Raw genomic sequence first — 27,637 nt, 5'->3', positions numbered from 1 at the left:
CTTACATTTAACTGAACTCAGAAACCCCTGTGTTAGACTGCAGAGGCTGCTGGTCCTGCAAATTCTCTTTCGTCCTCTGAACAGGGCTTTAGGCCCATTTTCTGTGCTGCTTCATTTTTCCAATGATCTTTAGGTGACATAGAAAAGAAGCTGGCGATCTTCAGGAAACGTGGAAGACAAGGAGAGAATGTTTCAAAGGACTTGCCCTAGTTAGGGTGAGGAAGGGGACGTTATGGTTTACCACTTACTTGCACAGCTGATGGATAATTTTAATGAATGATTAAAATCGTGTACTGTTCAATAGAAGACATTTTCTTCAACAGGGTATTCTGTCGGCAGTTTTCTTCAGAGGGACCTATTTAATGGAATAATTTATTATCGTCATTTGGGAGGAGAAGTATTTGAAGATTCCCTTGAGTTTGTGCTGTGTGATAGCCATGACCCTCCCAATCTCTCAGAGCCACAGGTATGGCACTGAAGCATCTTTGGCAGAGTCCTGTGGTTTGCTTCAAATGGCTGATGATTTTGCAACTTCTGACAGACTTTCAAATCAAACTGCGATAGATCTTTTCTGCTTGCCGTCGCCAAGGTCATCACCACAAATAACGTTTTTCAGAGCTCTTGTTCTTGCTTTCCATGGGGTAATTCTCTCTGCCTGACTGCAGAGGAGCAAGTCTATTGCAAAGATTTTCCCCTGCATTGTAAAATGAAATGTTGAAAACAAATTAGATTTGGAGACAGTACAAACAAACTAAACAGCCCTACTAAAGTCCATTGAGAAGAGACTGTTTATTTCACCCAGGAGTCCAACATACTGGAATTTAACTTCGCTTTTAATTTAAAGGGAAACCACTAAAATTCATGGGCTTTGCATTTAACTCCATTGTATCTCCATTTACTGATATACCATTTAATGGTATATCTCCATTATTCATGTGTTCATGATATGGCATGATGGCCACATCATATGTCTCATATTCCAGAGATCCACCTAATTCTGTGTGTGCATGTTTGTGAACAGATGCTTAGACACTCTATTATTGAGAGGAGTGGCTGCTGATTTTACTGTCTTTCTGATTTCAGGTGATGATGGTGCACATTATCCCTGTGGACGATCAGCTACCCAGAGAAGCCCCAGGAGTGACGCGTCATCTGGTTGTTAAGGAGACCGAGATTGCTCACATAACTAAGAAACATCTCCACTTCATAGATGTGGAAGAGGAAGACAGGGAACTCACATACACCATAACCACTTCCCCATTTTTCTCTTGCACACACGGGTAGGTGTGACCCATGTCTGAGGAGCAATCTCAGAGGTAGCAGCGTGCTCATGTCTCTGGTTCTTCACCTGTTTGCTTAAAGTTCAAGTGACACTAGCTGTATGCAGCTCTCCCATTTATATTTGAGGGTGAGCTAGAGTTGAAAGCAACAGAATAATACAGAGTAATAAAAAATATGCATAATTCAGCAAGAAATTAGAAGGAAGAAAGCACCTGTAATATTTTCTTTTGTTTTCTTGGACTTGCATTTTACACCGGCCTGTGGGATCCCGTGCAGCCTCACGTACAAGGCACAGCACCTCTCCTAAGCTATAGAATGAGGCTGACCTGCCCCAGATTGAGAATATGAGGTGCTACAGCTTTTTCTGGGCTATGTATTGTTACCGTGGCACTGTGAAGGGCTCCTGGTCCTGGACGAGGAACCTGTGCAGCAGAATTCAGGCAGGACAGTTTTTGGGGGCAATAGGAATCTGGGATGAATGTGTGTAATAGCAGTTTACATGTCACTGTTGCTGCTTCATCATTTGGTAAACTCATGACAGCATCAGCAACAATTTGCTGAATAGAAAAGTTTAAAATACAGCCATTGTATGGTTTAAGCTGAAGATCAACTCTTTCGGTTCTGACCTCAAGCAACCAACGATCAGTATGCAGCTGGGGGAGAAAGATGTTTAGGCTGTTCACTTATTCAGTCAAATAGCCACGTGGTTATCTAGTTTGCTGGTTACTGCTGTCGGAACACTGGCTTGCTGGAAACTGGTTCATTTCAGAAGTATGTAAGACGCACAAACCCCAGATATAATTTATTTTTCTACATAAAGATAAATACAGGTGTGAAAGTAATAAGAATGTGACAGACTAGACTTGCAGGCAGTGTAAATGGTATCTGGGGTGTGCAGAGACACACCTGTAGCAAACCCAGAACTTGCTTATAAGGTATACAATGATTTTTCATGACCATTGTGAAAAACATTTCTTGTGATCAATTTTCTGTGGTAATGTTTAGGTGAATAACAAGGATAGAAGAATGAAAAATGTTTTTCCTTTCAATGTAGTTGGGAGCAGGAAGTTAATTTGTAATGCAAGATTGAGCTGTGTGATTGTTATTTTTCCTGTTCTTCAGTATTGCTAACCCGGATGTGACGTATATTTTTTTTTATAGCCACCCAGATGCTGGGAAGCTGTTTATGGTGGACACCATCCCCAAGCTGGTCAAGGATCCCACTGCTCTTGCACTGAGGTCATTTACTCAGGTTTGTTGTTACCTGATACCATAACCAGTTCTAAACAATTTTTAAAATTTACAAGCATACAGCTTCTTTTTTGGCAGGAAAACAAGAGGTGAAAAATGAGGAGCAGTACTATCATGAACTCTGTTTAAGAAGCTCAAAACTTTGGTAATTCAATTCCAGCTTTTGAAGCAAATTTCCATCATGCTTCTGTTCTGTGATGTGTAAACACAGTTCTCCTTCTGAGACCAGCAGGGGCTGCAGTCACTTAGGATAGGCTGAATTTGTGATGTTATGAGGAAGGAAAAAATACACAAAATGTAGAAATGTAGAAATGAGGCTTATTCTCAGTGTCTCCACTGATTGATATGGCACAGGCTAGAACAAGCCTTTTTCAGGATTTTTTTTTTCAGTTTTCATGTTTCTGTAGTTTGACAGGTGTCCTATGAATATTAGTAAAACACCCTGTTTTGTATCCTGCTGTGAGCTTAAGGTTTCATAATGGTGAAAATAATGAGAGCTCTGAGCCTACAATTCCTTGATCATGTGCCTAATATGGGTGTCCGGATTCAAGATTTTGGTGATTATTTTAGCCTCTTTCACCATCCTGCCCTCACCTGGGGAGGCAGCATGTGCAGTTTATTCATACTGGTGAGGGCAAATTCAGCTGCTGTGGGAGGTGACACATTAAAAGCTATGCTTTGGTGAATCGCTTATTTGAAAGTCACAATTAGAAAAGGCTCCGAGACCACCATTCTTAAAGGGCTCCATCAAGAAGGTAAGGCCATTGCTTGTGTTATCACTTATAAACCAAGTCTGTATCTTGCTACAAGTTTGAGTATTCGAACCTGTACTTGCCCAATTTGTAGCTGAAGATGCACTTAATCAAGGTATTCCCAGTAGCTAAAGAGTATGTGCAAAATTTCTGGAATTAATTTTGGTAGTTTGGATAACATCTAACCAGGGAATGAGAAAAGTCGCTAATGTCCTGAATTATGGCTACTCCCATTATTTCTTCTTACATGCACCCCTCCTCTCTTTTTGCAGCATGCTGTGAACTATATGAAAGTTGCCTACATGCCGCCGCTGCAGGACATCGGGCCTGACCCTCAGCAAGTCCAGTTTATTTTTTCCGTCAGCAATCAGCATGGTGGCACTTTGTATGGGATCTGCTTCAATATTACAATTCTTCCTGTGGACAATCAAGCCCCAGAGGTAAGGTGGTAGTGAGGGCGAGAGGGAAGGACTTCGGGTAAAACTAGAAATGCAGAGATACCTTGGTCTTACTGAAACAGAAAATAAATCTTTCCTGGCATCAGAGTTTCAGTGTCTTGCAAGCGGCCTGCTCTGGGGCTGAAGCGGAAGGTGAAGTCTGGTGCATGTGCAAGGTGATTTTTTGTGCTAAATTAGTTGAGGGCTACCTTCAGTGTCTGAGTGGCTGTACAAAATAATACGTATGTGTCATATCCTGGTTAACAAGACTGCATCCCTCCTCTTTGTGTTACCTATTGCCTGTGACGTTCAGGAGCCTCCATGAACGGGAGCAGGACTGGGCTGAACGTATTAAGGCCTACTATTAGCACATTCCGTGGGTTTTCCTGACACAGCAGAAAAGAGTACAGCCTTTGGCATTTCGTTTTTTAAGGTGTCACTTTTCCTCATACCAGAGCAAATTGAAATTTCCCTGTTGGGTGTATATTTGGAGGTGCAGTAGAAAAAGAGTTCAGCATTTCTCCTCTCTGCAGGTTTTTACAAGCCATTTGAGAGTGGAAGAGGGCGGCCTAAGCCCTGTCACAGAGGGACACATTCTCATCTCTGATGTGGACACGAAACGGGAGCATCTCCTCCTCCTCCTGCAGAGACAGCCTCAGCATGGGGCTGTGGAGCTGGATGGCGTTCCCATGAATGAAGGTGACAGGCTTTCCTGTGGGGACCTGCGTACCCTGGCAGTCAGGTTAGAACAGTGGCTGTCTTCTCCTCTTGTGGTGGCTGAGTCTTTCAGTTGGATGAGTTAAAGCCCTGCAGTGAAGTGGTGTGAGGCGCAAGAGGCTACAGCTAGCCATGCTCACCACACCAGAGCTGCTCCAGGCCAAGGTTGTCGGCCGAGCCTTGGGACCGCAGTGGTCACTGTGGAAACCCAGCTGCTGTGTGGCCAGGAGGTGGAAGCTAGTGACCATGTCTGATGTAGACAGGTGTCTCTATAAAGCACTGCCCCATGCAGATGAGGAGGCAAATTCTGTATGCAGCCATGCAGTTCCTGTGAAGAAGGCAACGGTTGCTAGCTTTTTGTGTTTAAGGAAGTTGTGTGTTTATGAAATCTGGTTATAGAATCATGGAATCATAGAACTGCCTAGGTTGGAAAGGAACATTTCATATCATCTAGTCCAGCCATCAACCTAATACTGACAAAAACCATCACTAAACCATATCCCTAAGAACTACATCTACCTGTCTTTTAAGTACTCCCAGGAGTGGGGACTCAACCACTTAAATGGGCAGCTTGTTCCAATGCTTAACAACCCTTTCAGTGAAGAAATTTTCCTTTATATCCAATCTAAACCTCCCCTGGCCCAAATTGAGGCCATTTCCTCTTGTTCTGTCACCTGTTACTTGGGAGAAGAGACTGACACCCATGTCTCTACAACCTCCTTTCAGGTAGTTTACAAGAAAACTTGCATTGATACTTATTAGTGTGGAGGTGAAAATTTTACTGCTATGTTTATGGCAAGAACAAGATTTGACTTTCTACGTGCATGCAGAATTAGAGCTCTGTTTTGATCTGTTAGTCAAAGAGGGCATCTACCGCAGGAAGGACATACATGTTTGGTAGACACCTCACAGCCAGGCAGAACATAGATGACAAAGTTTTGGTGAAACTTTTCTCGTAGCTGATGTCTGGTTTATTTTGGGGGCTTTATTCTTGTAGGACACCCCACAAGCACTCTGAAGACACCCTGACCCAGAACCAGCAGTCTTAGATGGACAGGGATCAGCTTTTTATATTGGGAGGGATCCACGTTGTCTGGCATGACCAGAAAGCACAACTCCTTTGTGTGAAATTTGTATAGCTCTTTTTTTTTTTTATTTTTTCACAGGTATCGTCATGATGGCTCCGAGACTCTCATTGATGATGTCCTCTTTGCAGCCACAGACGGCATTCACTTCGTAGAGTTCATCCTGCAGGTCAAGGTCAGTGTTTGCATATTTCAGAGAAAAACTGCCAATGTAGAAGAGTACAAAGCTTGACTTCTGAAAGTCTTCACATTTCCTTGTAAATTGAAAGATAATGGACTTGTTAGGCTTCTATTTCTGCCCTAGCTTTTGGGTTTATATGGCAAATTTGAGAGGAGATTTGGCTTGTACTAGCTGAAAGGTATTTGTGCTTGCTTTAGCTGGGAATCTTCTGTCTGGATTTATTCTCTCTGTATTTATATATGGGGAGTGAGTTTTCTTTCTCAAGCTATAATTATCTAGTTTGGTTAACTTTTGTCTTTGAATTTTAAGAGTGACCCTAATTCACCTGGTTTCATTTTGTCTACAGAGAGAGCTCAATGTACTCTGACACCGACATTGAGCTCCTGGTTTGGGCTGGAAAGCAATATATTAAAACCAACAGGTTTACACTGAAATGAAAAATAAAGGATTTTAAATTGTTTTTCTGATTAGGTGTTGCCTGTGAATGATGAGCCACCTGTTATGCGAACAGGCCTTGTTCCTGTGCTCCACTGCCTGGAGGGTGAAGAAGTGGTCCTCTCCTCGGAGTACATTTATGCCACAGACGCAGACAGTGATGACATGAAACTGATGTTTATGCTGGCTCGCCAGCCATACCATGGGATCGTGAGGAAAGCTGGCATTGCTGTGGATCGTTTCTCCCAAGCTGATGTCATCTCTGGTTTAGTTACATATAAGCACACTAGTAAGTGAGTTAAGGATGGAATTAGACTGGAAGGTGGTCAGAGAGTTTCTGGTAGAAAATCTTAACCTGAATCCATATAATCTTTGCATAAACTCAGCAGGAACTGCTCAGAAACCACATGTGTTGTGACTGGGGAAAAAAACAAGCTTGCCTTCAAAATAAGACTGATGCTATACAACTACCAAATGTTTTAATGTGTTCTCCAGTTCCCTGTTTGAACTCAAAATTATATTAGAACAAGGCAAAATTACTATTAAATTAAGTATGAAATAGAGTCTTTAATTCATTTCATGACATTAAAAAAAAACCCCTTTGGCCTTTTCCCATAGTCATTTTTAGATAAAATCATGTAACACTGTACATAAAGACATCTAGTTTTAATAGAAAACTGCTAATACCCTAAGGTACTTCTTGCTTGCCTCTCCAATCTAGATGGATATCCGCTTTTGGACAGCTTATAGTCTTTCTGTACCATGAGATAAATGATGGTCAGATTTTCTTCAAGAGAATCATGGTGCTAAAAGATGTTATTTTGTGGTTTTATCTTTAAAATCTAAATCTGCTTTTCTTTTTTTTTTTTAATTACTCACAGAAATCAAGGGCCAGTTAACCCCCTTTCCTACTTAATTTGATCTTTTCATTAGCATTAAAGAGGTTCTGTTTTCTACATCTCTGATGACAGCTTTAGTCTTTTTTTTTTTAAAGGCTCTGATTTTCTGTGTAATTAGTCTGTAATTTTGTGCGAGCATAGAGAATATATGTGATATTTTCAGGCTTGGCACTGTCTGAAATGAACAGCTGGTATTTTAGAAGAGAAGGAAGTACTTGATTATGGCAACCCATAACAAACTTTTCTTTAGCATCCTAGAAATACCAGGAACATTATTTCAGTGGCAGTGTTGTGCAGAGACAATGAAGGGCAGAAACTGACCTTCAAGGGTGCAGTGCCTGTGTTTTCCTTTCCCAAATTTCTACACGCTAAATGTGCTGCCGGTAAATATTGCAAGAGAGGGTGGGAGTCACTGCCCTTCATTTGCAGGCAGCTTATTAGTAATAGTTGCAGCAATGCAAGACACAGGCTGCCAGAGTGCTGAGATCTGGAATACACTCAGCCACAGATGCTTCTTGCAAGAGGTGGCAGTTCCCAGTCCTGTGCTGAATCAGCCCACGTTTTGAACATGATTACATAAGCATAGTATATATTATAGCAACAAAGCATAGCCCTTGTTACAGTCCATTTTGTAGGGATAAGAGGCATATAGGAATACATGCGTTTCTTGGTATGCAAAAATGTTTTCTCCTGGAAGTGCAGGGATATTACCGCTTATTATAGAGAGAGTCTATATATAAAAGAAAGATCTTTTCCTACATTCTTCAGGAAGGAATGCAGAAAAACTCCCTTCCTGCACAAATATACATTTTGCACATGCCTTAGCGCACAAAGAACAGAATCATGAGGACTATTAACAATTTTATTACAATTCCACTATAATATTATACAATTCCAATAATAAAATTATAACTATTAGAAATACTAACTTAGATATATATTTTTCTGTGCTGTTTTATTCTAGAATAGAAGTAAGCTTGTTATATGAATTATGAACAACGACCCAAATCCCTAACCAAACAGCACCCCCACCAGACAGAATTAAGAATTCTAGTCATTTTGCTGTTGTTTTTTGTCAGTCTTCATCTTCTGACTTTGAATGCTGTAGACTGTCTTTGCAGGAAACAAAATTGTTCTTCATGAAGTTTTGGAAAAACACTTCTGCACTGTGACATTTTTTCCAGGTGGGGAGATTGGCCTGACTCCTGCCATTGAGATCTTAACCTTTATTGTCTCTGATGGTGAGGCTGGCCTTGATGTGAAAGACTGCTGTGATGATGGACCTCTTCCTCCTCTAGTTCCACTTCATGATCCATTTCCAGTGTACGACCTTAACATCACTGTATTTCCCGTGGACAACCAGCCTCCTTCAATTGCAACTGGTGAAAGCTTCCTCTCACTGTAGCATTATATTGTGGGCTAAGCTAGTCTCAGGTGCTTTTTTGTTTGTTTGCTTTTTAGCATCAGAAAGAGTCAGCTGAGATCAGCATACAAAAGTTTTGGATCAGAATGCCCATCAATATTTATTTTCTTTTGCTGCAACCACCAAATTCAGCTGTAGGTGCAAGTATGAGTACCTGCTAGTGGCTCTTCAGCTGCATGTTTAAATTATGTGCTTTGAGATGATAGTGCTCAAATCTGACCGTCTCCATCTATAGATGTCCATTGCAGCATATGTAAGCTGTGCCTGAGTAAAAGTGGTTGATATCTTTTCCCTGAACTGAACCTAGGTCCTGAAAATTGTCAGGTTTATACAATGCAAAACCACAAATATCTACCTAACTTTGCATGCAAAGTATAGAACAGAAAATTAGACTTGGCCCTTATTGATGGGAAAGAATCTTTTATTACTTAATTCTGTTAGTGAATAAAGACAAATCTAGGCTATATATGTAACAGATCAAATTAATAGATCTGAAGCCACATTTTCATTACTACTCCTCAGGATCAAAAATACTCAGTTAAAAAGGAAATAATATTTGTAATGTACATTTAGTCAAGCAACAGCCCATTGTGTGAAATTGCCATTCCTTTCCTGGGCTTTGGATGCAGCCTGTAGTATACATATCAAAGGTATGCTTTCTGTATGCTTGTTTTCTTCAATGTCATTTGTTTGTAAGTATCACGTATATGCTATGTATCTCAGGGAATATTTAAGCATATGTATGAGTAGTTCTGTAATTTGTAGTCTCTCACCCAAGTAATGTTCTGGAAGCTAAGCATTGTCCCAGCAGGGAAATTAAGCAGCGATGCATGAAAAATTGTTCATTATGAGCAATTCGTAACAGCTCTCATGTAATTAATGCTCTGACAAACAGAGGTAACAATTGATTTTTGAGCAGCACATAAACTATACCTAATAACTTACCAATAAAATAATTTAATGATCCCCTTCCTCTCTACTTACATGATGGCAAAAGTAGGATTGATGGTGTAAGTAGAGGAAAAAACCTGAACTAAAACCTCTCCACTAACACAGTATTTGTCGTCTTTACCCCCTTAGTTATTATTTCCATTCTTGTTAACAAAAGCAACAGTAAAATGAGCTAAATAAGCAATAATACTTATATTGTTTGTGTGCAGGTGCAAGGTTTGTGGTGGAGGAGGGCTCCTCAGCAGCCCTTACCACCAACCATTTGTTTGCCACTGACCCTGACACCACTGCAGATGACTTAGAGTTTGTCTTGGTTTCTCCTCCCCAGTTTGGTTACATTGAAAATATACTGCCTTCTCCTGGGTTTGAGAAGAGCAACATTGGTATAAGTATAGGTAAGTCTAAAGGACATGCGGTAATCAAGCAGATGAAATACAGAGGGCTGGTGGAGGGCTGTGTGGTGGGCGCTGAAGTAGCTGCAGGTGTGTGCATTAATATGGGCTTATTGAGGAAGGCAGGTGCTGGCAAATGAGGAGCAGTGGGACTGTGTGGGAGGAGTTCAAAGGGAGACCACAGCTCTGCAAATGTGAGGAATTGGCACTTGAAGTAAACAAGCCAGCCCTTGTTTTATGCCTTCCAGCTGCAATCTATTAGAAGAGGCGATACGAGACATTAATGTGCTCTCTCTGCCTCCCCCTTTGCTCTCCCAGGCAAGGCTCCTGTGCTTCCCTTCACCTATACTTCTGGCAATTAAATGCTGTAGCTGACAATTTGAAAAGCCTGGGTCCCAGGTTAGCGTCCAAGGGAAAGCTACGAAAGTGATAGAGATGGTAGCTGACCTGGGTCTCTTCCCTTGTCCACCTCCAAATGTTTTAAGGCATTTTTATCCTCACCAGTGCTCTGTAACGCTACCAACTTTCACCCATGCCTCCAACTGGACACCCAGAAGCTCTGAGCCTTCTGGTTGCCATTTGCTTGGTCTGTCAGTCAAATAACAATCAATGTAATTACTTAGATCTGAGATCTCTTCCTACCTGTTATTTGGGTCTTTTTATTTGGACTCAGTTTGACAGACTGAACTGAGAAATATAAAGTTCCACAGTCCCACAAGAAGCAGAAGGATGCACTTTTGTTTCAGGGGAAGGGCACACGTCTGGCAGTAACATGTTCAGTGGAGCTGTTTCAGCCAAAAAATGACTGAGAACTTACAAAAGTCCAAGTTATTTGTTCTTTGAAGAAAGACATAGCTTCAGAAGGCAGGAAAAGATTGTGTGAACTCATAATCTCTTTAAAATCTCTAGCTTCATTTCGGCTGAAGCACCTGAAAGCCCTGAATATAAACTATGTACAAGCCAGACACGTGCGAATGGAGCCAACAGCAGACCACTTCGTGCTTTATGTCACCGATGGGCTGCATCGCTCAGCAGAGACTCCATTTTTTGTGCAGATCAACCCAATCAATGATGAAGTCCCGGAATTCATAGCAAGGAATATTACCGTAAGGAAAGAATCAAAATGCCTGTCATAGAATTATTTTATAGCATAAACCACTCTTTAATATAAATAAAAACATTGTTCTGACTTGTTCCTTTGCATCTTCCCCTTACTCTGCCCAGTTAAATCCTATGTAAACTTGTAAGACAAAGCTTCAGTGGGACTGGAGCAGTACACAGCCCTGTTTGGTAACTTGCAGTTAAGTAAAAAAAAAAAAGCTCAAATTCTAAAATAAATGAGCCACTGAGAAAGCAAAAGGATCTTTATGCTTCTTCTGGTTTCTCAAGAGCTTTTCATATTTTTTTTTTGTAGAGTATTTTTGTGTTCTTGGAATGGCCTCTCGGCTCTCTGAAGACTGCTTTTAATACAAATAATAATTCTGTGACCACCATGCTAGGGCAGCGTAAGCTTATCTTACTGTAAAGTAAAAAGTGCATGTATATGTATAAATACACATGCATCTGTATTTTTATATATGTTTATGTATTTAAAGGGTTTCTCCTCCGTGTATTCCCTAGCACGTAATATGAAATTTACTCATTTAACAGCTTTTCTATTCTATGGAGCAGATCTGAACTCTCTATCTCACCACCTCTTTTCATCACTGTAACTATTTACTACTGTATATCTCTTAAACTGGTTGAAATCAGTAGCTGGTTCAAAAGTTATTGGGGAAGGGGTGGAGAAAACAAATAGATACACTCACACACAAAAATACTCTGCTTAGGAAACCATGCTAAAATTCTGTAATTTCTTTGTATGTAAAAGAACTGGAAATTTTTTTTCTTTCATCTTCAGGTTCAAGAGGGGGAGATGAAAGAGCTGGATCTCTCTGTTATCAATGCAGTTGATCTGGATGTGCCTCAAGACTGTTTGATATTTGGGGTTGTGCAGAGGCCCAGGCACGGGTTCCTTATTAATGGAGTTCATGGCAATGATATTCTACACTATAAACAGTTAATGAACCAGGACCACCACAGTCATGGGTTGCTTGTTCATGACTTTTCCATGGACCTACTGAAGAACGGTAGGTGCAGCATTCTTCTGACATTCATTCATTCCTTTAATGAGGCAACAGGGCACAGTAAGAATCCTTCACCACTTGCTCACTTGCCTTATGTGTATTCTCAGGCAATGTTTAGGAATAGAAGTGAACCTATTTAATGCTAATGTTATATATGATTTTAGGAACTGTCAATAAAATCACCCTGAGAGGCCTAGATGTCAGAAAGGGTAGTAATATGACTAGGGATGCCATCCGCCCTGAAAAAATAAAGGGAATATTTTAAATATTTCAAAATATTTTAAAATGTTTGACAGCACCTAAAACAGAGAGACTGATTTAAAAACACATTAACTGGTTTAAATGATCATATTAAATATTGCTCTAAATGATCACAAAATCATAGAACGGTTTTGGTTGGAAGGCACCTTTAAGGATCATATAGTCCAGCCGTGCTGCCGTGGGCAGGGATAGCTTTCCCTACATCAAGTTGTTCAAAGCCACATCCAACCTGACCTTGAGCACTTCCAAGGAAGGGACAACCTCTGAGCAACCTGTTCCAGTGTCTTGCCACTCTTACTGTAAAATATTTTTTCCTTATGTCCAATCTAAACTCACCCTCTTTCAGTTTAAAACCCTTGCACTTTGTCCTGTCACTGAAGGCATTGGTAAAAAGTCTCTCTCCATCTTTTCTATAAACCCCCATTATATATCAGAAGGCTGCAATATATATATCTATATGCATATATAGATATATATACTTAACAATAAAGGTGTGAACTTGGGGTCTACAGCTTAGCATGGTTAGGTAACCTGGTTTGAAGCAGCGAAGCTGTTTCAAGTCTCTGTAACACTCCAAGAATATGGTGGATTCTTTCTGACTGTGGCCATTTATATTTATATAAATATGGGATCTATTGATATAAAGAGGGACATAAATTCAGTCCTGCCACTCAGGTTGCAGTTAAGCCCTCAAAACCTGAGGAAAGGTTTTCCTCCTCTCTGTCTAACATGAACCTTCAGAAATATTAAATCCTCACCTCAAATTCCTCAGCCTTCCCAGGCACTGATAAAAATCAGTCTCTTCCAATAATCATAGAATCATAGAATGGTTGGGGTTGGAAGGGACCTTAAAGACCATTGAGTTCCAACCCCCCTGCCATGGGCAGGGACACCTCCCACTAGACCAGATTGCTCAAAGCAATTGCTTGGCTTTTCTCGGTTCCTGTCCACAGTGGTGACTGAGCCACCTCCAGCCCAGATCTTCTGATTGTCCATGGTAATAGCCACAAGACCAGCTGCCATGTGTGCTCCTGACACAGAAAAGTGTTGCCTGATAGTCTCACCCTATATATGGTCCCTGTAAAAATGAATTGGAGTGAGGAGGGGAGAAGGGCCTTTTGCAGACCAACAGAGACCCCTTTGTGAAGGGAGTCACTCCATACTCAGGTCGGGTTGGTATCTTTGAATCAGTAGTGTGGTGTTAGATTAATGAACAGCAGTGGCTTGCCAAGCTCATCTTCTGCAAGCTTGCTGTGGCCAGGGGAGATGGAATAAGGTTGATGGAAACACAATGAGATGATGTGAGATATTTTGCAGGAGTCAGATTTATTTGTTCTTTCAATTTCTCTCTCTCTTATTTTTCTTCCCCTCATCCCCTGCGTAGGAATGAAGCTGATGTACGTGCATGACAATTCGGAAAACCTCACTGACAGCTTTAAAATCCAACTATCAGATGGGAAACACAAAGTCCTCAGAACCATTTCAGTAAAGGTCATTCCTGTTAATGACGAGAAACCAGTGCTGAGCAAGTAAGCCACATGTTCCCACCTCTGACAGAGAGATGAGTTCAGACAAAATGATCCCAAAGTGATCAAACCAACAAATCGGTGACTGATGGGGAGAGGGTGCCATAACTAGTGATAGACTAATGTCAATACAGATGTTTCCGTGTGGGTGTATCAGCCTGTTTAACAAAACCATTTTTAGTGAAAGTAGGGCATGCTTTAATGTTGCTCAATCTTAATAGAGAAAAAAAGTGAGGGGAACATGCTTGTTTGCTTTCACAACTTAGTTGACGCTTGCCAGAGAACCCCGATCTTTGCGCACCTCTGCTGGCCACTTCCCACCATGCTACTGACTGCTGTCACTTTGCTTTCCCCTTCACTGGGGCAACCGCCTGTCTAAGACACCTCTCTAAAAGCAGCACTGAATTTTGCCATGAGAGAATCCACAAAGTCAGTGCCTCCTTGCCTCACAGGGGAAAGCCTTTCAGCTTAACGATTCTCTTCTTTTCTATTCAAAAAACCTCTATCGCTCAGCCATTATTCAACTTTTGAAGAGGCACACACTCACTTTTCTTACAGTCCAGGAGTCATAAATGAATTAGATGTATTCAGGAACGGCCATTTGCAGATAGGCAGCTGGCTGCCAGAGACCCAAACCCCCTGGTCATTTTAACGAGAAGCTCATCCCTTGAGATCCCTGTTTTTTAGCGGACGACGTGCCATAGAGCATCAGGGCCTCTGTCCTCCTGGCTGCTTCCCAGCTCCAGGCAGGCAGATGGGGAGCTGAGGGCCCGAAGGCTTTGGGGGTCTAGCTCCGAACCTCTAAAGTTTGTGTTTCAGAAATGACTCACAGCCTGTTAAGCAGGCTGCCACTGAAGTGGGAAATTCTGATCCCTCAGGATATTTGGCCTGCCTTCAGATCAGACTTACATTTCCCATTGCAGAGAATTTTGAATATTTTGTTTGTCTTGTAGAGCTTAACAAATGACAGCTTTATAGTTGAAAGATTATCAAGGACCACATAACACAAACCAGAAAGTCCATTTCTAGTTAGAATAAAGGGTATAGTTTGTGTATTCATACCATGTACTGATAATTACTGATCATTCCCTATTTGTTCCGCACATGGTAAAGATTGCTATGTCATTTTTCACTCTTTCTCTCTGAAGGAGGGTGATGTTGCGCAAGAAGTTTTTACCTTTGCCCAGCTGGGTCCAAAAGCTGTTGCTGCCTTGTCTGGCAATGTTAGATGTCACCATTTGCCATTCCTTTGGTGAACAGTAGCACACAGTGAGCCATCAACTTGCAAAATAGCTATTTCATTATAAGAAGTTAGTGTTTCTTGCCTGTTACTCTTCCACTGAGATGCAGTATGCTGCCAGCGGTTAACCAGTAGTGCTTTAAGGAAACATGTTGATTTTGAGATTGAAGTCGTTTAGCTACCACATTCCGTAACCACATCTTTGATGTGGGGTAGGAGCTCCCTTATGCCACTGCAGTGTTTTACAGGTGGACATCTGACAACACCTGTAAGGTTCTTCTCATGTTTTAATCTGGGGGCACCTTTCCATCCCACTGAGTTTCAGTTCTCATCTCCATTAGCTATGGTCAACAGACTGGAGAATCTAGGATGGGATGTTTTTGGCTGGCAAACAGTGGCTCTTATTCACAATGATTGCCAAAAACTCAATCTGTCACCTCTTGGATTGCGTCCTGTAGCAAGGAGTGCCCTTAGGGAATGTAAGGCTTGCGCACATTCCCTTTGAAAGCTTCTTCTCAAGATGAGATGTGAGGGTGCTGGAAGGACTTAACTAGCTAACTACTACACAGAAAAATGAGCTGGAATTACACAGCATTTAGGGTGTAACTAAAGGTGTTCATCTTCATTTATCTTTTTGTTTGAATCTTCTCTTTCTAGCCCATACAGTCCTTGGGTCAGACACCTGGTCTTTCTGTTTGTGTAGTCCCAGCACGATCATTGCTGGTATGAGCAAATCATTAAGGTTGCTTGATCTGTCATTAATATGACTTGATATACTTTGTCATATGACTCCATTTTCTTTGCTTCTCATTTTGCCAAACACAAAATTTCTATGCCTCATATCCATATCAGTTTGAATATGCAACTTTAGGAAAAAAATCTCCACTCTTTCTGAGAATAATAAATGTACTTTCCACAATCTCTGAGCAATTCTTGTAAAAATCTATCTGTATTTGGCCTTTGAAATAGCATGGCTTCCATGTGCTCAGTTGCATCTGCCAGAGCTTAACTGCCCAAATGCCTAAGGATTCTGTTCTTTCCCAACCTGCTCTGTGGCCCCTGGGCAGATCAGCTTGAGCAGGTTCCATCCCTGGGGTGACTGAATATGCTGAATACGCTCCAATCTCCTTGAAACTTTTGCATGTTCTAATAATACTGTTTGGGTGCCACACGGCGAAAATGTTAGACAGCTAACAGAAAAATGATGAAGTAGGGTTTGCAGAGGCAAACTGGAGGATGGTTACTAGGTGAGAATGGAAGCAGAGGAGACATGACATGAGAATCATCCTTGAGCAAGACTCTGCATGAATTTCAAACAATGTGGGATTTTTTTGCACAGAGCTGCCTCAACTTTTATTTGTGGCTAGCAATGGCCATTTCTGCCAAGGGAAAGGTGACCTTAACCTACTTTTCTGAATCAAGAACCCAGGAATATTCTGCAATGGGGAGCATAGAGAAGCAGCCAGTTACATATTTGTAGTGTCTCTTAAAGATTAAGGTTAGCAGTGAAAGACTAGTAATTTGAAAGGCAGTCCTTTCTCTAATGAATAATCAGGTCATTAGGGCCAGTATTACTATTGTCTGTAGTAGCAGTAACATATAATAGAGCCTATTGGTTTACTTTATCCTCTTCTTATAAATTGTATGAAGGTAAGTGGAATAGGGCCCAGGGTAAGAAGACAGATGTGGTAAATCCCAGGTTGTTGTAGGTATCTGCTTTGCTGTTTTTCACCATTGTAAGGAGAAGGTGGTGTACCTTGTTTGCTTTTTTGCTGTTTTCAACAGAAATAGGCACCCTCCTTCCATTCTTTCTGCAGTTGTCATTTCTGTCAGCATCTGGGTAATCCGCATTCCTGGCAGAGAAATTATGTGTTGGAAAGGTTACATTTCTTTTATTGCATCAATACATGACTTTTAATTTTTTGCAGGAAGGATGATATAGAGGTGAACGTGGGTGAAACTCGAATAATTTCTAGTGCTGTTCTGTCAGCGAAAGATAAAGACACCCCCAGGGAGAGAATTTACTACTTATTTGAAAGACTTCCAGAAAATGGTCAGCTTCAGCTCAAGGTTAGTCTTTGTACTTAACAAAAAACAGGCATGCAAAGAACTCTGTCTTTTTAAGTTAGAATGAAATTCATCTTCCTTTTCTCCCAAATGTCTGTCATGTTTTCAAGTAGATGGCTGTGGCCAGTTAAACTGTGGAAAGAGTGTTTGAACCAAACAATGACACTGTCCCAGAGGCTTTGACACCAAAGGAAAGATCCTCAACAGGGGGAGAGGCAGGGTGAAAAACATGGCAGATCATCTGAAGTTACAATGGAGAGAGATGCTGGGAGAATCAGCCTACAGAGAGGGAAAATCAACTATCAAAGCTAAGAGGGGGAGGGAGGGGAGTCCTTGATCAAAAAAAAAGTGACATGTAAGCTATTACTTCAGTTACTTCAGGGTTCTGAAAGAATGGAGGGAGATGTGTATCAAAGAGTGAGTAAGAAATCATGAGTTAGAAGAAAAGTACAGGAGGAAAGAAGGGAAAAAAAGGAAGAAGATGGAAAAGGAGGAAAGACAGAAAATAAGATTACAAATGGAAGGAAAGATGACCATCTATTGACCAAAGATAAGCTACAGGAACAAAGATAGAAAAAATGTCTCTTTTTACTTGCATGCATATATAATAGAAAAAACCAAATCAGTTTCTAAGACCTGTGAGCCTGGAAAGTATTTTGATGCTGCATCCCTGCAAGAATTTGTGGATCATAAGACTTGTGAATTAAAGGGGTACGCACTGGGGTGAGAGACAGCTACTGGCTGGAGTCTGACAGTGTGAACCATGTATTTGATAAACCACTCTGTCCTTGATAGCCTTTCTCCAAAGCCAATGACACTGTTACAGCAGGCTGAATGTCAAATAATACAGTCTAATATCAGTTTAATATGGAGTACTATGCTACCTTCTGAAAACCAGGAAGTTTTATTGGGCAAGTAACAGTTTCCATCAGAGGACCTCTGGGGTTGTGCATTTCCTGAACTTCACCATAGGTTAATTTCTGATATTCCTTTAGGTTTGGTTTTGGATAGAACCAAGAGCAGCTTTGTGAAATTAAGAAATAGAAAACGTAAGCTCAGTCTGGAACCATTTCATTTTCATCTTCTTGTTGTGTCGTTGAGAAGGGTGCAGAAATTTATTTCCTGGAGTAAAAGTGTCTACACTCCATTTACTCCATTTCACACATGATCACTCTGTCTTGTCCAGCCTTATAGCTGCTTGGGAACAACTCCAGCTATTTACTGCCCTTCAAAATATACTATGAGGAAAGAGTCTATAAATTAGAAGGGAAGCCAATTAGCTGCCACTAAAAGTCTGCATGACTGCAAACAAACCCAATTAACTAGGGAGGATGCATGGGAGACTCTTTAGTGAAGGACATTTATTCTTTCTAGGTGGGCCAAGGCTGGACGACTCTCCAAACTGGAATGAAGTGTACTCAGGAAGACCTGGATATGAACCTTGTGAGATACATCCATACAGGAGCTATAGGATCCAAGAACCAAGACAGCTTCACATTTTATCTGTGGGATGGCTACAACAGATCCCCAGCTGTGGACTTCTACATAAATATCAAGGACATGGAAAAGGGTAAAGATCTGCCAGACTTGACATTTTACAGTGCCTGTTGCTGAAAAAAAAAATGATCTGAGTATGTCCTGATTCTTCCCTGAGCACTACGTAGGCCCTTGTCAAGGCTCCCTGCAGACCCAAAAAGTCTGTCTGCTTGGATTTCACTGCTGGCCAGAGCCCTGATGCTGGTGAGCCATGCTGGTGGAGAAGCGGTCCTGGAATTTGAAAAGGCTCTGCCTAAGGCAATGTGTTGTGCCTCGCCTCCCAGGACTCCCAGCTACTTTTTTAAAATAGAGTTGAAAATACCCTTCTGAAATTAGCCTGATGTCTGAGTAAATCAAAGGACATAAAAAAAGCAAGAATGGTAGGCAAAAGGTAGGCAAACACTCAAGAACAGCTCTGTCTTCCGGGTTCATACTCTAGTCTTATGGTCCCTCTTCCTTTATTGCATCCCTATTAGAAACTTAAATTAGAACAAGTTAACCTGATACTGCTAAGATTGGAACAAGGGTCCAGAGAGGTTGTGCTGACTCCATCCTTGGCAGTTTTCAAGCCCTGATAGGATAGAGCCCTGAGCAACTTGGTTATGCCTGATCTCATGGCGAACACTGCTTTGAGCAGAAGGTTGGACTAGAGACATTCCGAAGTCCCTTCCAGCCTGAATTTCCCTATAGTCCTACAGTTCTATGACTTTTCTCCTGGTGATGGCTTGCATGTGGCTAAATACTGCATAAGAGATCAACGTACAATTCAATATGACTATTTCCGTGCTGTTTTGTCTACCCTGCAGGAGACATTGCTGTTTTCAGAAAGCCTCTTAGAGTGCCAAAAGGGGATCGGGGCTACATTACAACCAATGTCCTCCTTGCACTGGATGGTACTGACAAGCCAGAAGAGCTCCTCTACGTGATAACCTCCCCACCCCAGCACGGGCAAATAGAGTATGTCAGCTATCCAGGCATCCCCATAACGAGCTTCAGTCAAATGGACGTAGCAAGACAGATAGTCTGCTATGTTCACAACAGTAAGGCAGTTGTTTCTGAAGATGCATTCAGGTAAGGCATAACACCTCACCCTCAAAACTCTTCCCCTTCGATTTCTTGGGTATTAAAAAAAACCACACACCAAACCAAACCAAACCAAACCAAACCTCAAACCAAATTATTTAAAAGAGGTGGAAGCTCTGTGGGAATTCTCAATATTTATATAGTAAAGATATTTCTGCTACAATACACACAGTTGTGACTGCTTTGGTCATAAATGCATTTTCTAATTGATGCTGAAAATGTAGCAAGAGTCACATTCACTTAACGCTACTAGCTTCAATATTGCTATAGAACCCAAACCTACACAACTGTTAAGATTTAATAGGGGAGAAGGATTAAAAACATACTTTGTGGAATTTTCCTTTGGTTTCTTGCTACAGCTGGATGCAGTAAAACTTGTCCATTCAGCTGTTAAATAACTGCTTTCTTGTCTGTTCTTATTTATGATATTCATTTGGTTCCAGGATTTTTGAATTCTTCTTGAACATACTGAAAACCAGTCCACTTACCTATTCTGACACCACAATAGCTCAGAAATTCATGTAGACAATTGGATTTTGGTGGTAAACCTGGTTACCCAGAGGCCCTTCTCAGTACCCTGGTGATATGTCAGTTTACTTTCACCTGGTTCTGAACCTTTGTCTTAGACCAGTTTAGATTAGGTGCACTCCTAAAGTGAATATTTCATTATTTTGTTCTTAAATGAACCTCCCTTGGTTATAGAGTGGAATGATGTAATGAGTTATCATCAGCTAAAGACAGAATGAATGTGTTGCTGCTCAAAGTCTCATGGATAGTTTTGTATAAGAGAGCAAGTTCAGGAAATTCAGGTTTTTAAAGAAAGAACCCTACCTTCTTGCTAGCATTGGCCATTTCCTCTGAAAACAGCTTTTCGCAGAGACAAAGTTTTTGTAAAATTAAATTTTTCCACACAAAAGTAAAAGCTTATTGTTTTTTCATTGGTGACTAACAAAAATGAAGGATTTAGCTCCTAAGAGTTGCAATGCAGGAGACCCCTTTTTACACTCTGTCATGAGTAGATTCCTGATCTAACAGCATTTTCCATTATACATGATGAATAGTCAAGGACACATTGAGTCATCCAGTTTGAGAATTTTTTTGCAGGTAAGTCAAGCAAGAAGGGCATGAAGACATCAAATAAACTGCCCTATGAAGCGGGACAAAACAAAAGTAATTTTGTTTACCAAATGTTTGAGTTGAAACATTTTAAACTATCCCAATATGGGGATACCCCAAATTCAATGTGGCAGAAATTCTAGTTAGGAGATTTATCTGATTTATGACTATCTTCGTAGTCATAAAAGAAAAAGTGAACAAATACTCTCTGGCTTCATGTTTCTCAATTGTGAAACTATGACCAAAATTAGATTAGCTTAGACAAGTAAGGCTGCAGTCATGCCAACCCTAGGTTGGGCAGTATGGCTTCTATACCATGCTAATGAAAGCAGGCCAAACAACTCGAGGGCAACTGCATGTGGATAAACACAATGTCTTCTGTCTAGGCCAATGGCTTAGAAAGTCAGCCTTATAAAAGTAAGGTTATGATGCTTTAATAAATATTCATATTCAATAACTATTTTAATCACAATAATTCATCTTCCTTGATGTTTTCATTTGGAAAAGAATTTGGTTTTGTGTAGACATATAAATATTGTGGCAGAATATTATTACTATTATTTAAACAAGGAATGGTTACATTAATTATATGGGTAATTATAGGGGGGGATTAACTGATCAGATTTTTACTTTCCACTGAAGTACTTCCTTCAGACATAAATTTGCCTGTATTGTTTGGTGCTGCTGGCCCGGAAGAAAGATTTGGCAGTGCTTGTTTGGACAGATGACTTCAAGTGATTAGCAACCTGACATCAGATGCTGGCAGCAGGATACTAAAAGAACATGCTAATGTCCTCCATTTTGACACGCTGGCTCGATTTTGTAATGAGCTGGCTCTACTTATGATTCCATTTTTATCTTTTAAATGCCATGACAGATGGTAGGTCCTACAGCCAACTCTGTTGCCGTCAAACTGCAGAAAGCATAAAATGTTGGTAATGGTGAAATCAAACCATGCAACATGTCCTCCTAACTGTGCCTGAGAGTTGTCCCCTAAATTTCATCAGAGTGAGGAGAATATTGGCTGCTCTCCATTCCTAAGGGAAAGATGAAACAGCCATAAACCAGAAATAAACAACAACCAAAATCTCCCAAAGTGCTGGAAAAAAGGACATCTTGGACACAGACAGCTTCATCACCTGTGAAATCAAGTGGCGTATGACATTTCCATCATAAACTTCAGTCTGATGTATGTAACCAGAAGGTTTGGTCCTATCTGGTATTCTGTAAAAGACTGGACGAATCATCGGTTTCATGAACTGAATTATCTAAATCTTTCACTTTAATATTGTTTGGAACAACATCCAAATGATTTTACAGCCATCACAAGAACTAGAGGAAACTCACTTCCACTGCAGTCTTCCAGACTTTCTGAGAGGTGGATAAGGTCTTGACTGAACATGTTTTGCCTTTTTTTTTTTTTTTCCTTCTTAGCATAGTATTTAGCATCATTATTCTAGTTCTGTATTTGATTTCAGCTAGATACTAATAGCACAACCCTTTTACCATTGGCACAATAGCATTAGGTCAGTGCAGGCAGATGTCTCTAGGTTCCCAGCTGGGAATACCATCCTCAGTAAACATATTTCTAACTGCTATATAGTCCCTGGTCTGCCTGTGCTCATTCCCATCTGTTTCATGGCATACTGCCAGCTCTTACAAGTTGATCAAGCCCTAATCATCCAGCATTGGTGAAGGCAGTGAGGAGTTTTAGATGGACAGTCTGTGTGACACAGTACGCTACTCCATGACCTACTGAAAGTCACTTGCATTCAAGGCATGCAACAACAGGCCAGGTTCTGACCTTGTAATAATTTAAATACTTCTCTGAGGTCTGCAGTCAAGAGACTAAGAGGAGGGAGATAATCTAACTGTCAACCAGTCCCCATTTCACTTATGTATGGTAGAAGCATGCTAGGTGGAAAGCCGCCAGCTAGGCTGGCCCTCATGTTGTCTGGAACAACCGTCCTGTGATACTGTCCCATGCAAGATCAACTGCAGAAGTGTAGTTGTATGTGCATTCAAAGCACTGGATGTTGGAGGGTGGGGAAAAAAGAAAGGTCAGGGAATGTGAATAGTCTACCACAAGCAAATTTCTTTGCCAAGCAGACTCTGTTCTGGGGAAAGCAGAACTAACTTGGGTGAAAACCGCTCTGCAAGATGCTTTTGCATGTACTGTGCAGCATAAGCACAGAAACTTCTGCAGAAAAAAAGGTGACTCTTACATACTACATGGTGATATGACATGAAGGATCGCGAGGCATTTTCAAAGCAAATTTTAGTTTCATATAACCTCAAAAGGTCTTGTTACAGGCACGACAATGTGCAATATAATTGCTTTCACAAAAATTACTTGAGTAGTAATCTTGGCAATGAAAGCTAGGATGAATTTTGAAGGGTAAAAGATTGGTTTTCTCTTTATTTTTATCCACAACTAAATTTGATAATAAATGTCTGCAGAACATGCTGTCACTTGTATGGCAAAAGCTCATACCCAGCTGGTAGGCTTCCAATAGATTTTCTCTCCAGCCTTGGGCACCTCCATCTTTCTCTTGTTTAGTAAAGGAAAAGTAACTGAAGAACATAATCAAATCTTTAGTATATCTAAAGAAATATTACTGCCTGGAAGAGAACTACAAGAAAGTCTGCTACTATTAATAGAAATTCCCAGCATGGAATAAGAACTTTGCAGATCTGACCCTTTGATAAATGCATGGTATGGACATCTACATTTTTAAAACTACCCTAGCAGCTTGTATAGTTCTATTCAGTATCTGTCTCCCACATAATCTTAGTATTTCAGTGAAATCTTACTTGAGTTTTGTGAAGAAGCATAAATCAGTTCCTCTGAACATACAGAAATCTACAGACACAGTTAGAACCTAAACAAATCCACGAAGTGAGATGGGGATGGATCTTTTTCCAGCTTGCTTTTTTAGAAAGTTTTGGGGTTATTCGGTACAAAAAGGTTGTAACAGTGAACAGAAGAAAACCCATCATCCAGGCAGACCACACACTTTACATACCTCTTTCCGTAAGAGCCAGCACTTTCACCGGCAGTTGCCACTGCCAGGTGACCAACTGAAGATGTACTTAAGGATGTGTACAAAGCTGTGTATGTATGCCAGAGAGTGCAATAAGCCCCCCAGCCAGCCCGTCATTTTAGATCTGCTCCACCTGTATCTGAGCTAGAAGATTAGATCAGTGCTGTTATGACTGCTGGGACTGATGGCTGTGTCCTTAAAGCCATTCCTCTGGCATCTACTCAGATTCCTGTAGATGCACTGTAACTCTTTCCATATACCTGGCCATCTGTTTCCAGGTTTTTAAGTTAAATATCCACCTCACCCACAGTCTGGGTTTGAGGTCAAATCAGCCCTGCTATTTTTGCAGTATCAACACAGGCAAGTCCTGTAGTAAAGGTGTGTATTATCATTTAATTTCAGTACATGGTGAATCAAGAACACATGCTGAAGACTACCTTGCCTCTCTTTGCCAGATTCATCATCAGCAATGGACTGAGGACTAAGCATGGAACATTCATGATCTCCTTGGAGGCAGTCGACCAAGCTTTGCCCACACTATCTAGGAACACGGGGTTAAGATTAGCGGAAGGCGCTATGGCACTCCTGTCTCCTGATGTCCTGCAGCTTTCAGACACAGACACTGCCAAAGAAAACCTTACCTTCCTCTTGGCTCAGCTCCCCCGATATGGGCATCTCTATTACCGAGGGGCTGCGCTTCTGCAGAACAATTTCACCCAGCAAGATGTGGACAACAGAGATGTTGCGTACAAGCACCGAGGTGGGGATTCCCAGATTGACAGATTTACATTTGTTGCAACAGATAGGACAAATCAAGGCTTCATCGTGAATGGGAGGGTGCAGAGCGAGCCAGTGGCATTCACCATTCAGGCAAGTGTGACCACAGGCCTACTTAATAAAGGTCCATAGCATGATAAGATGGAAAATGTAGCAATTTTGATGAGAATTGGTGCTTGCTGCAGGTTATGATTTAACTGAGGTATTTATCAATTAACCTGGAGAATTATCTACTTGCCACAATGAGTTACTTAGGCAAAGAATTTTATAGTGTGCAAAGAGAGAGACTGCATTTAAGAGAAGAAAGACATCCTGCCTATATAAATATAAGCAAGTATATACTTCTGTACTTACATGTGCTAAAATATTTTACATGGAAATCTCAGCACTAAAGGGGTGGACCCCTAAACTGAGCCCAGTTACAGGGAGGAATGAACTTCCTGCTGTTCAGCTTTTTCACTTGGTACCTGACCCACAGATTTGCACATGAGGGATACTAGGATGAGTATTGATCTTCATGTCACAGGAATCTTGAATTATAGCCAATTCACTCCCACAACGGGACAAACTCTCTTCTTTCTGGGAGTCTCTGTAAGATGCCTGCTCTGGTTCTTCGTTCCTTTACTAGGGTCTCTCTGTTCACTTCCCATTTCCCTCATTTCTAAGTTCTTCTCACTGTATCATACGCACAGACACCTCTGCTATGACTTCTCGTATGTATCTATCATCTGGCATGTTTCAGTATGCAGAGTAGGCCTGGTTGCATTGTATGTCAAAATTCTGTATTTTTCAAAAGAGGATCCTAACTTTTCCTGATGACAAAGTTTGAAGTTATATGATGAGCTAGGGTGAGCAACAGAAGACGAGATATGGAAACAGCAACACCGTTCATCAGAAGTTGTGAAAGGTGGCACAGATTCAAGGAGACCTGTTGGCCAGGTCTTTGACTGTGATTATCACAATCCTTAGGCTTCCTTGCTTGTTATTGTAAAACAGAGGTGAGAGAAACCTTTGCTGGAGTTTTCATTTGCTATAAGAAAATTACATCAAAAAGGAGAAATACTGTGGGGGGCGTGGGGCAAAAAGCCAGAGGTACATGGAATTTATGCTGCCCTCCCCAGTATGTGCTGTATCCTGCTGCATACTTGTATTCTAGGCAAGCTGGGCCTAGAAACATCTCACGGGAGTATACTTAACTGGAGGTCAGACTTCTGGAGCAGACTGTGAGTCAAAGTGGCTGTTGCCACCCTGAGCAGGCTACTGTGCTTTTAGCAAAAGTAGGACAAGAGAATATCCCGATGCTGTAAAATGAATATATGTTTGTTTAACTTTGATTTAGGTGGATCATTTGGACAAAATGGCACCAAAAATTATTCATCTCCGTTGTTTTTCTGATGTGGAACTGCTGAAGAATGGCAATTATGGGATCTATATTACTGCCAAGTCCCTGAAGGCATCTGACCCCAATACAGAAGATGACAAAATATTTTTTAAGATTTTACAAGGTCCTCACTACGGCTACCTGGAAAATATAACAACAGGTGCTGTCTTCTATAATCTCTGTATTTTGGGACATACCAGATCAGATTCCAAAGCCTATCCTGGTAATGCTTGCTTGATAGAAGAACCCAAAATTCAGCAAAATTTATGCCAGCTTTGAATGTAGTAAGCAAGTCTTTATACTTAAACCTGAGTCTCATGTTCATTATGAATCCTCAAAGAGTTTGAGATGATTGTTAATAGCTGCTTTTGAGAAACTATTTTTGTTTGTGTCAAGAAAATTAAAAAAAGATGAATATTGAACTTGGGCATTTGATAAACAGGTCACTCGGGAAGAAATTGGCTGGGGTTTATAATGAGCTGGGATATTGCTTTTTAGCTATAAAACCAGGTTTCTGTAAGTTCAAATTTTCTAAGCGTTCAACAAAAACAAAAGTTGAAAACAGTCTATATAAGCTACGTGGTTCTTATTAACAGGTGTTTGATTCACCTGAATGTTTCTCTTTTTCCCCAGGTGGATTTATTCAAGAAGGGTTTACCCAAAAGGACTTAAATAGCAAAATCATACTTTATGTCATCAATCCATTGCAGGAGGTGAATTCAGACAACTTGGAGTTTGAAGTCACAGATGCCAGTGGAAACTCGGCGGTGCCCCAAAGGTAACTGGGACCCGTGGTGGTGCATGGTGTAATGCATTGTGCATGCTGCCCCGCAGGGCAAATGAACCCGTGCTGAGCTCAAGGCCACGCAGACGTGAACTTAGCTATGACTCAAACTGCCATTTCTTTTGTTGAACAGTAGAGAAGGTTTCTTCCCCTCAGGAAGGTGAAGTACAAAGCACTATTCCAGGTCAGACTGGGGAACAGTTCTCAAGAGCCTTTGTGGCCTCACAGAAAAACATAATGGAGTTTACTCTAAGTGGGAGCTGGGCATTTGAAGACCTGAAGATACTGGGTGCTGAGGGGTGGGACTGTTGCTTCATGTACATGGTCCTGCAGCTGGAGGTCACTCTTGCCTCGTGCTGACGGCAACGTCTTTTCCACAAGCTTGAGATCACGGTGGAGGGGGTGCTCTCAAGCGGTAAAAGAGATGAAAGCCATAATTCTGCAACAGGGCACTGAACTGTAAGAAGGTGGAGGGCACGCAGCGTGTTCTTCATCATGCACTCTCAAAAATTATACTAAGCATATTATCAAAATTTCCATGTGGTGTATGATAACTTTGTCAGTTAGGTTGACGGTTGGACAAGATGATCTTTAAGGTCCCTTCCAACCTAGAAGATTCTGTGTGATTCTGTGTGATAAGCCTGATGTACTTGGAGAACTGGGAGTATCATCTGAATTGTGCTTTGATGATAAAGGCCAAAAGTGGGAGCGGGTCTACAGCAGGGGCAACGTTTCTCTTTATTTCTGCAAATAAGGGCTGAACATCCAACCAATTTATTTAATCTGAAGTAACTGAGAATAATAGCTGACTCTGTTTTCCTGGGCTGAACTGGCTACTCACAAACCAGGACTCGTGGGGAGGGAAAAAGAGCAGAGGGCTCCCCCCCCCCCC

At 41.1% G+C, this 27,637-nt stretch overlaps 1 protein-coding gene across 3 annotated transcripts in view; it reads left to right on the top strand.

Moving 5' to 3' along the window:
- Window positions 1–27,637, top strand: part of FREM1 (FRAS1 related extracellular matrix 1) — a 76,397-nt gene that overhangs the window by 27,536 nt on the left and 21,224 nt on the right. For 2 of the 3 annotated variants that reach the window (XR_001413221.1, XM_014952621.1), the window contains exons 10-27: window positions 324–466; window positions 1,084–1,280; window positions 2,443–2,533; window positions 3,557–3,724; window positions 4,255–4,463; window positions 5,605–5,698; window positions 6,176–6,428; window positions 8,223–8,420; window positions 9,622–9,807; window positions 10,714–10,910; window positions 11,705–11,933; window positions 13,576–13,720; window positions 16,886–17,027; window positions 18,399–18,594; window positions 19,367–19,631; window positions 24,259–24,673; window positions 25,920–26,121; window positions 26,595–26,739. Coding sequence is in view for 2 of the 3 variants with exons in the window: in XM_014952621.1 (XP_014808107.1) it covers window positions 324–466; window positions 1,084–1,280; window positions 2,443–2,533; window positions 3,557–3,724; window positions 4,255–4,463; window positions 5,605–5,698; window positions 6,176–6,428; window positions 8,223–8,420; window positions 9,622–9,807; window positions 10,714–10,910; window positions 11,705–11,933; window positions 13,576–13,720; window positions 16,886–17,027; window positions 18,399–18,594; window positions 19,367–19,631; window positions 24,259–24,673; window positions 25,920–26,121; window positions 26,595–26,739 (3,475 nt within the window). In the remaining variant the exon portion in view is untranslated. Of the gene's footprint in view, window positions 1–323; window positions 467–1,083; window positions 1,281–2,442; window positions 2,534–3,556; window positions 3,725–4,254; window positions 4,464–5,604; window positions 5,699–6,175; window positions 6,429–8,222; window positions 8,421–9,621; window positions 9,808–10,713; window positions 10,911–11,704; window positions 11,934–13,575; window positions 13,721–16,885; window positions 17,028–18,398; window positions 18,595–19,366; window positions 19,632–24,205; window positions 24,674–25,919; window positions 26,122–26,594; window positions 26,740–27,637 lie in introns of those variants that run through there. The other variant, XM_014952622.1, reaches the window with a different exon arrangement.

This window comes from Calidris pugnax, unplaced genomic scaffold, assembly GCF_001431845.1.
Source record: "Calidris pugnax isolate Ruff unplaced genomic scaffold, ASM143184v1 scaffold208, whole genome shotgun sequence".
Lineage (NCBI taxonomy): Eukaryota > Metazoa > Chordata > Aves > Charadriiformes > Scolopacidae > Calidris > Calidris pugnax.
The sequence above is the reverse complement of the archived record's forward strand: the minus strand, read 5'-3'. Positions and strand labels throughout refer to the sequence as shown.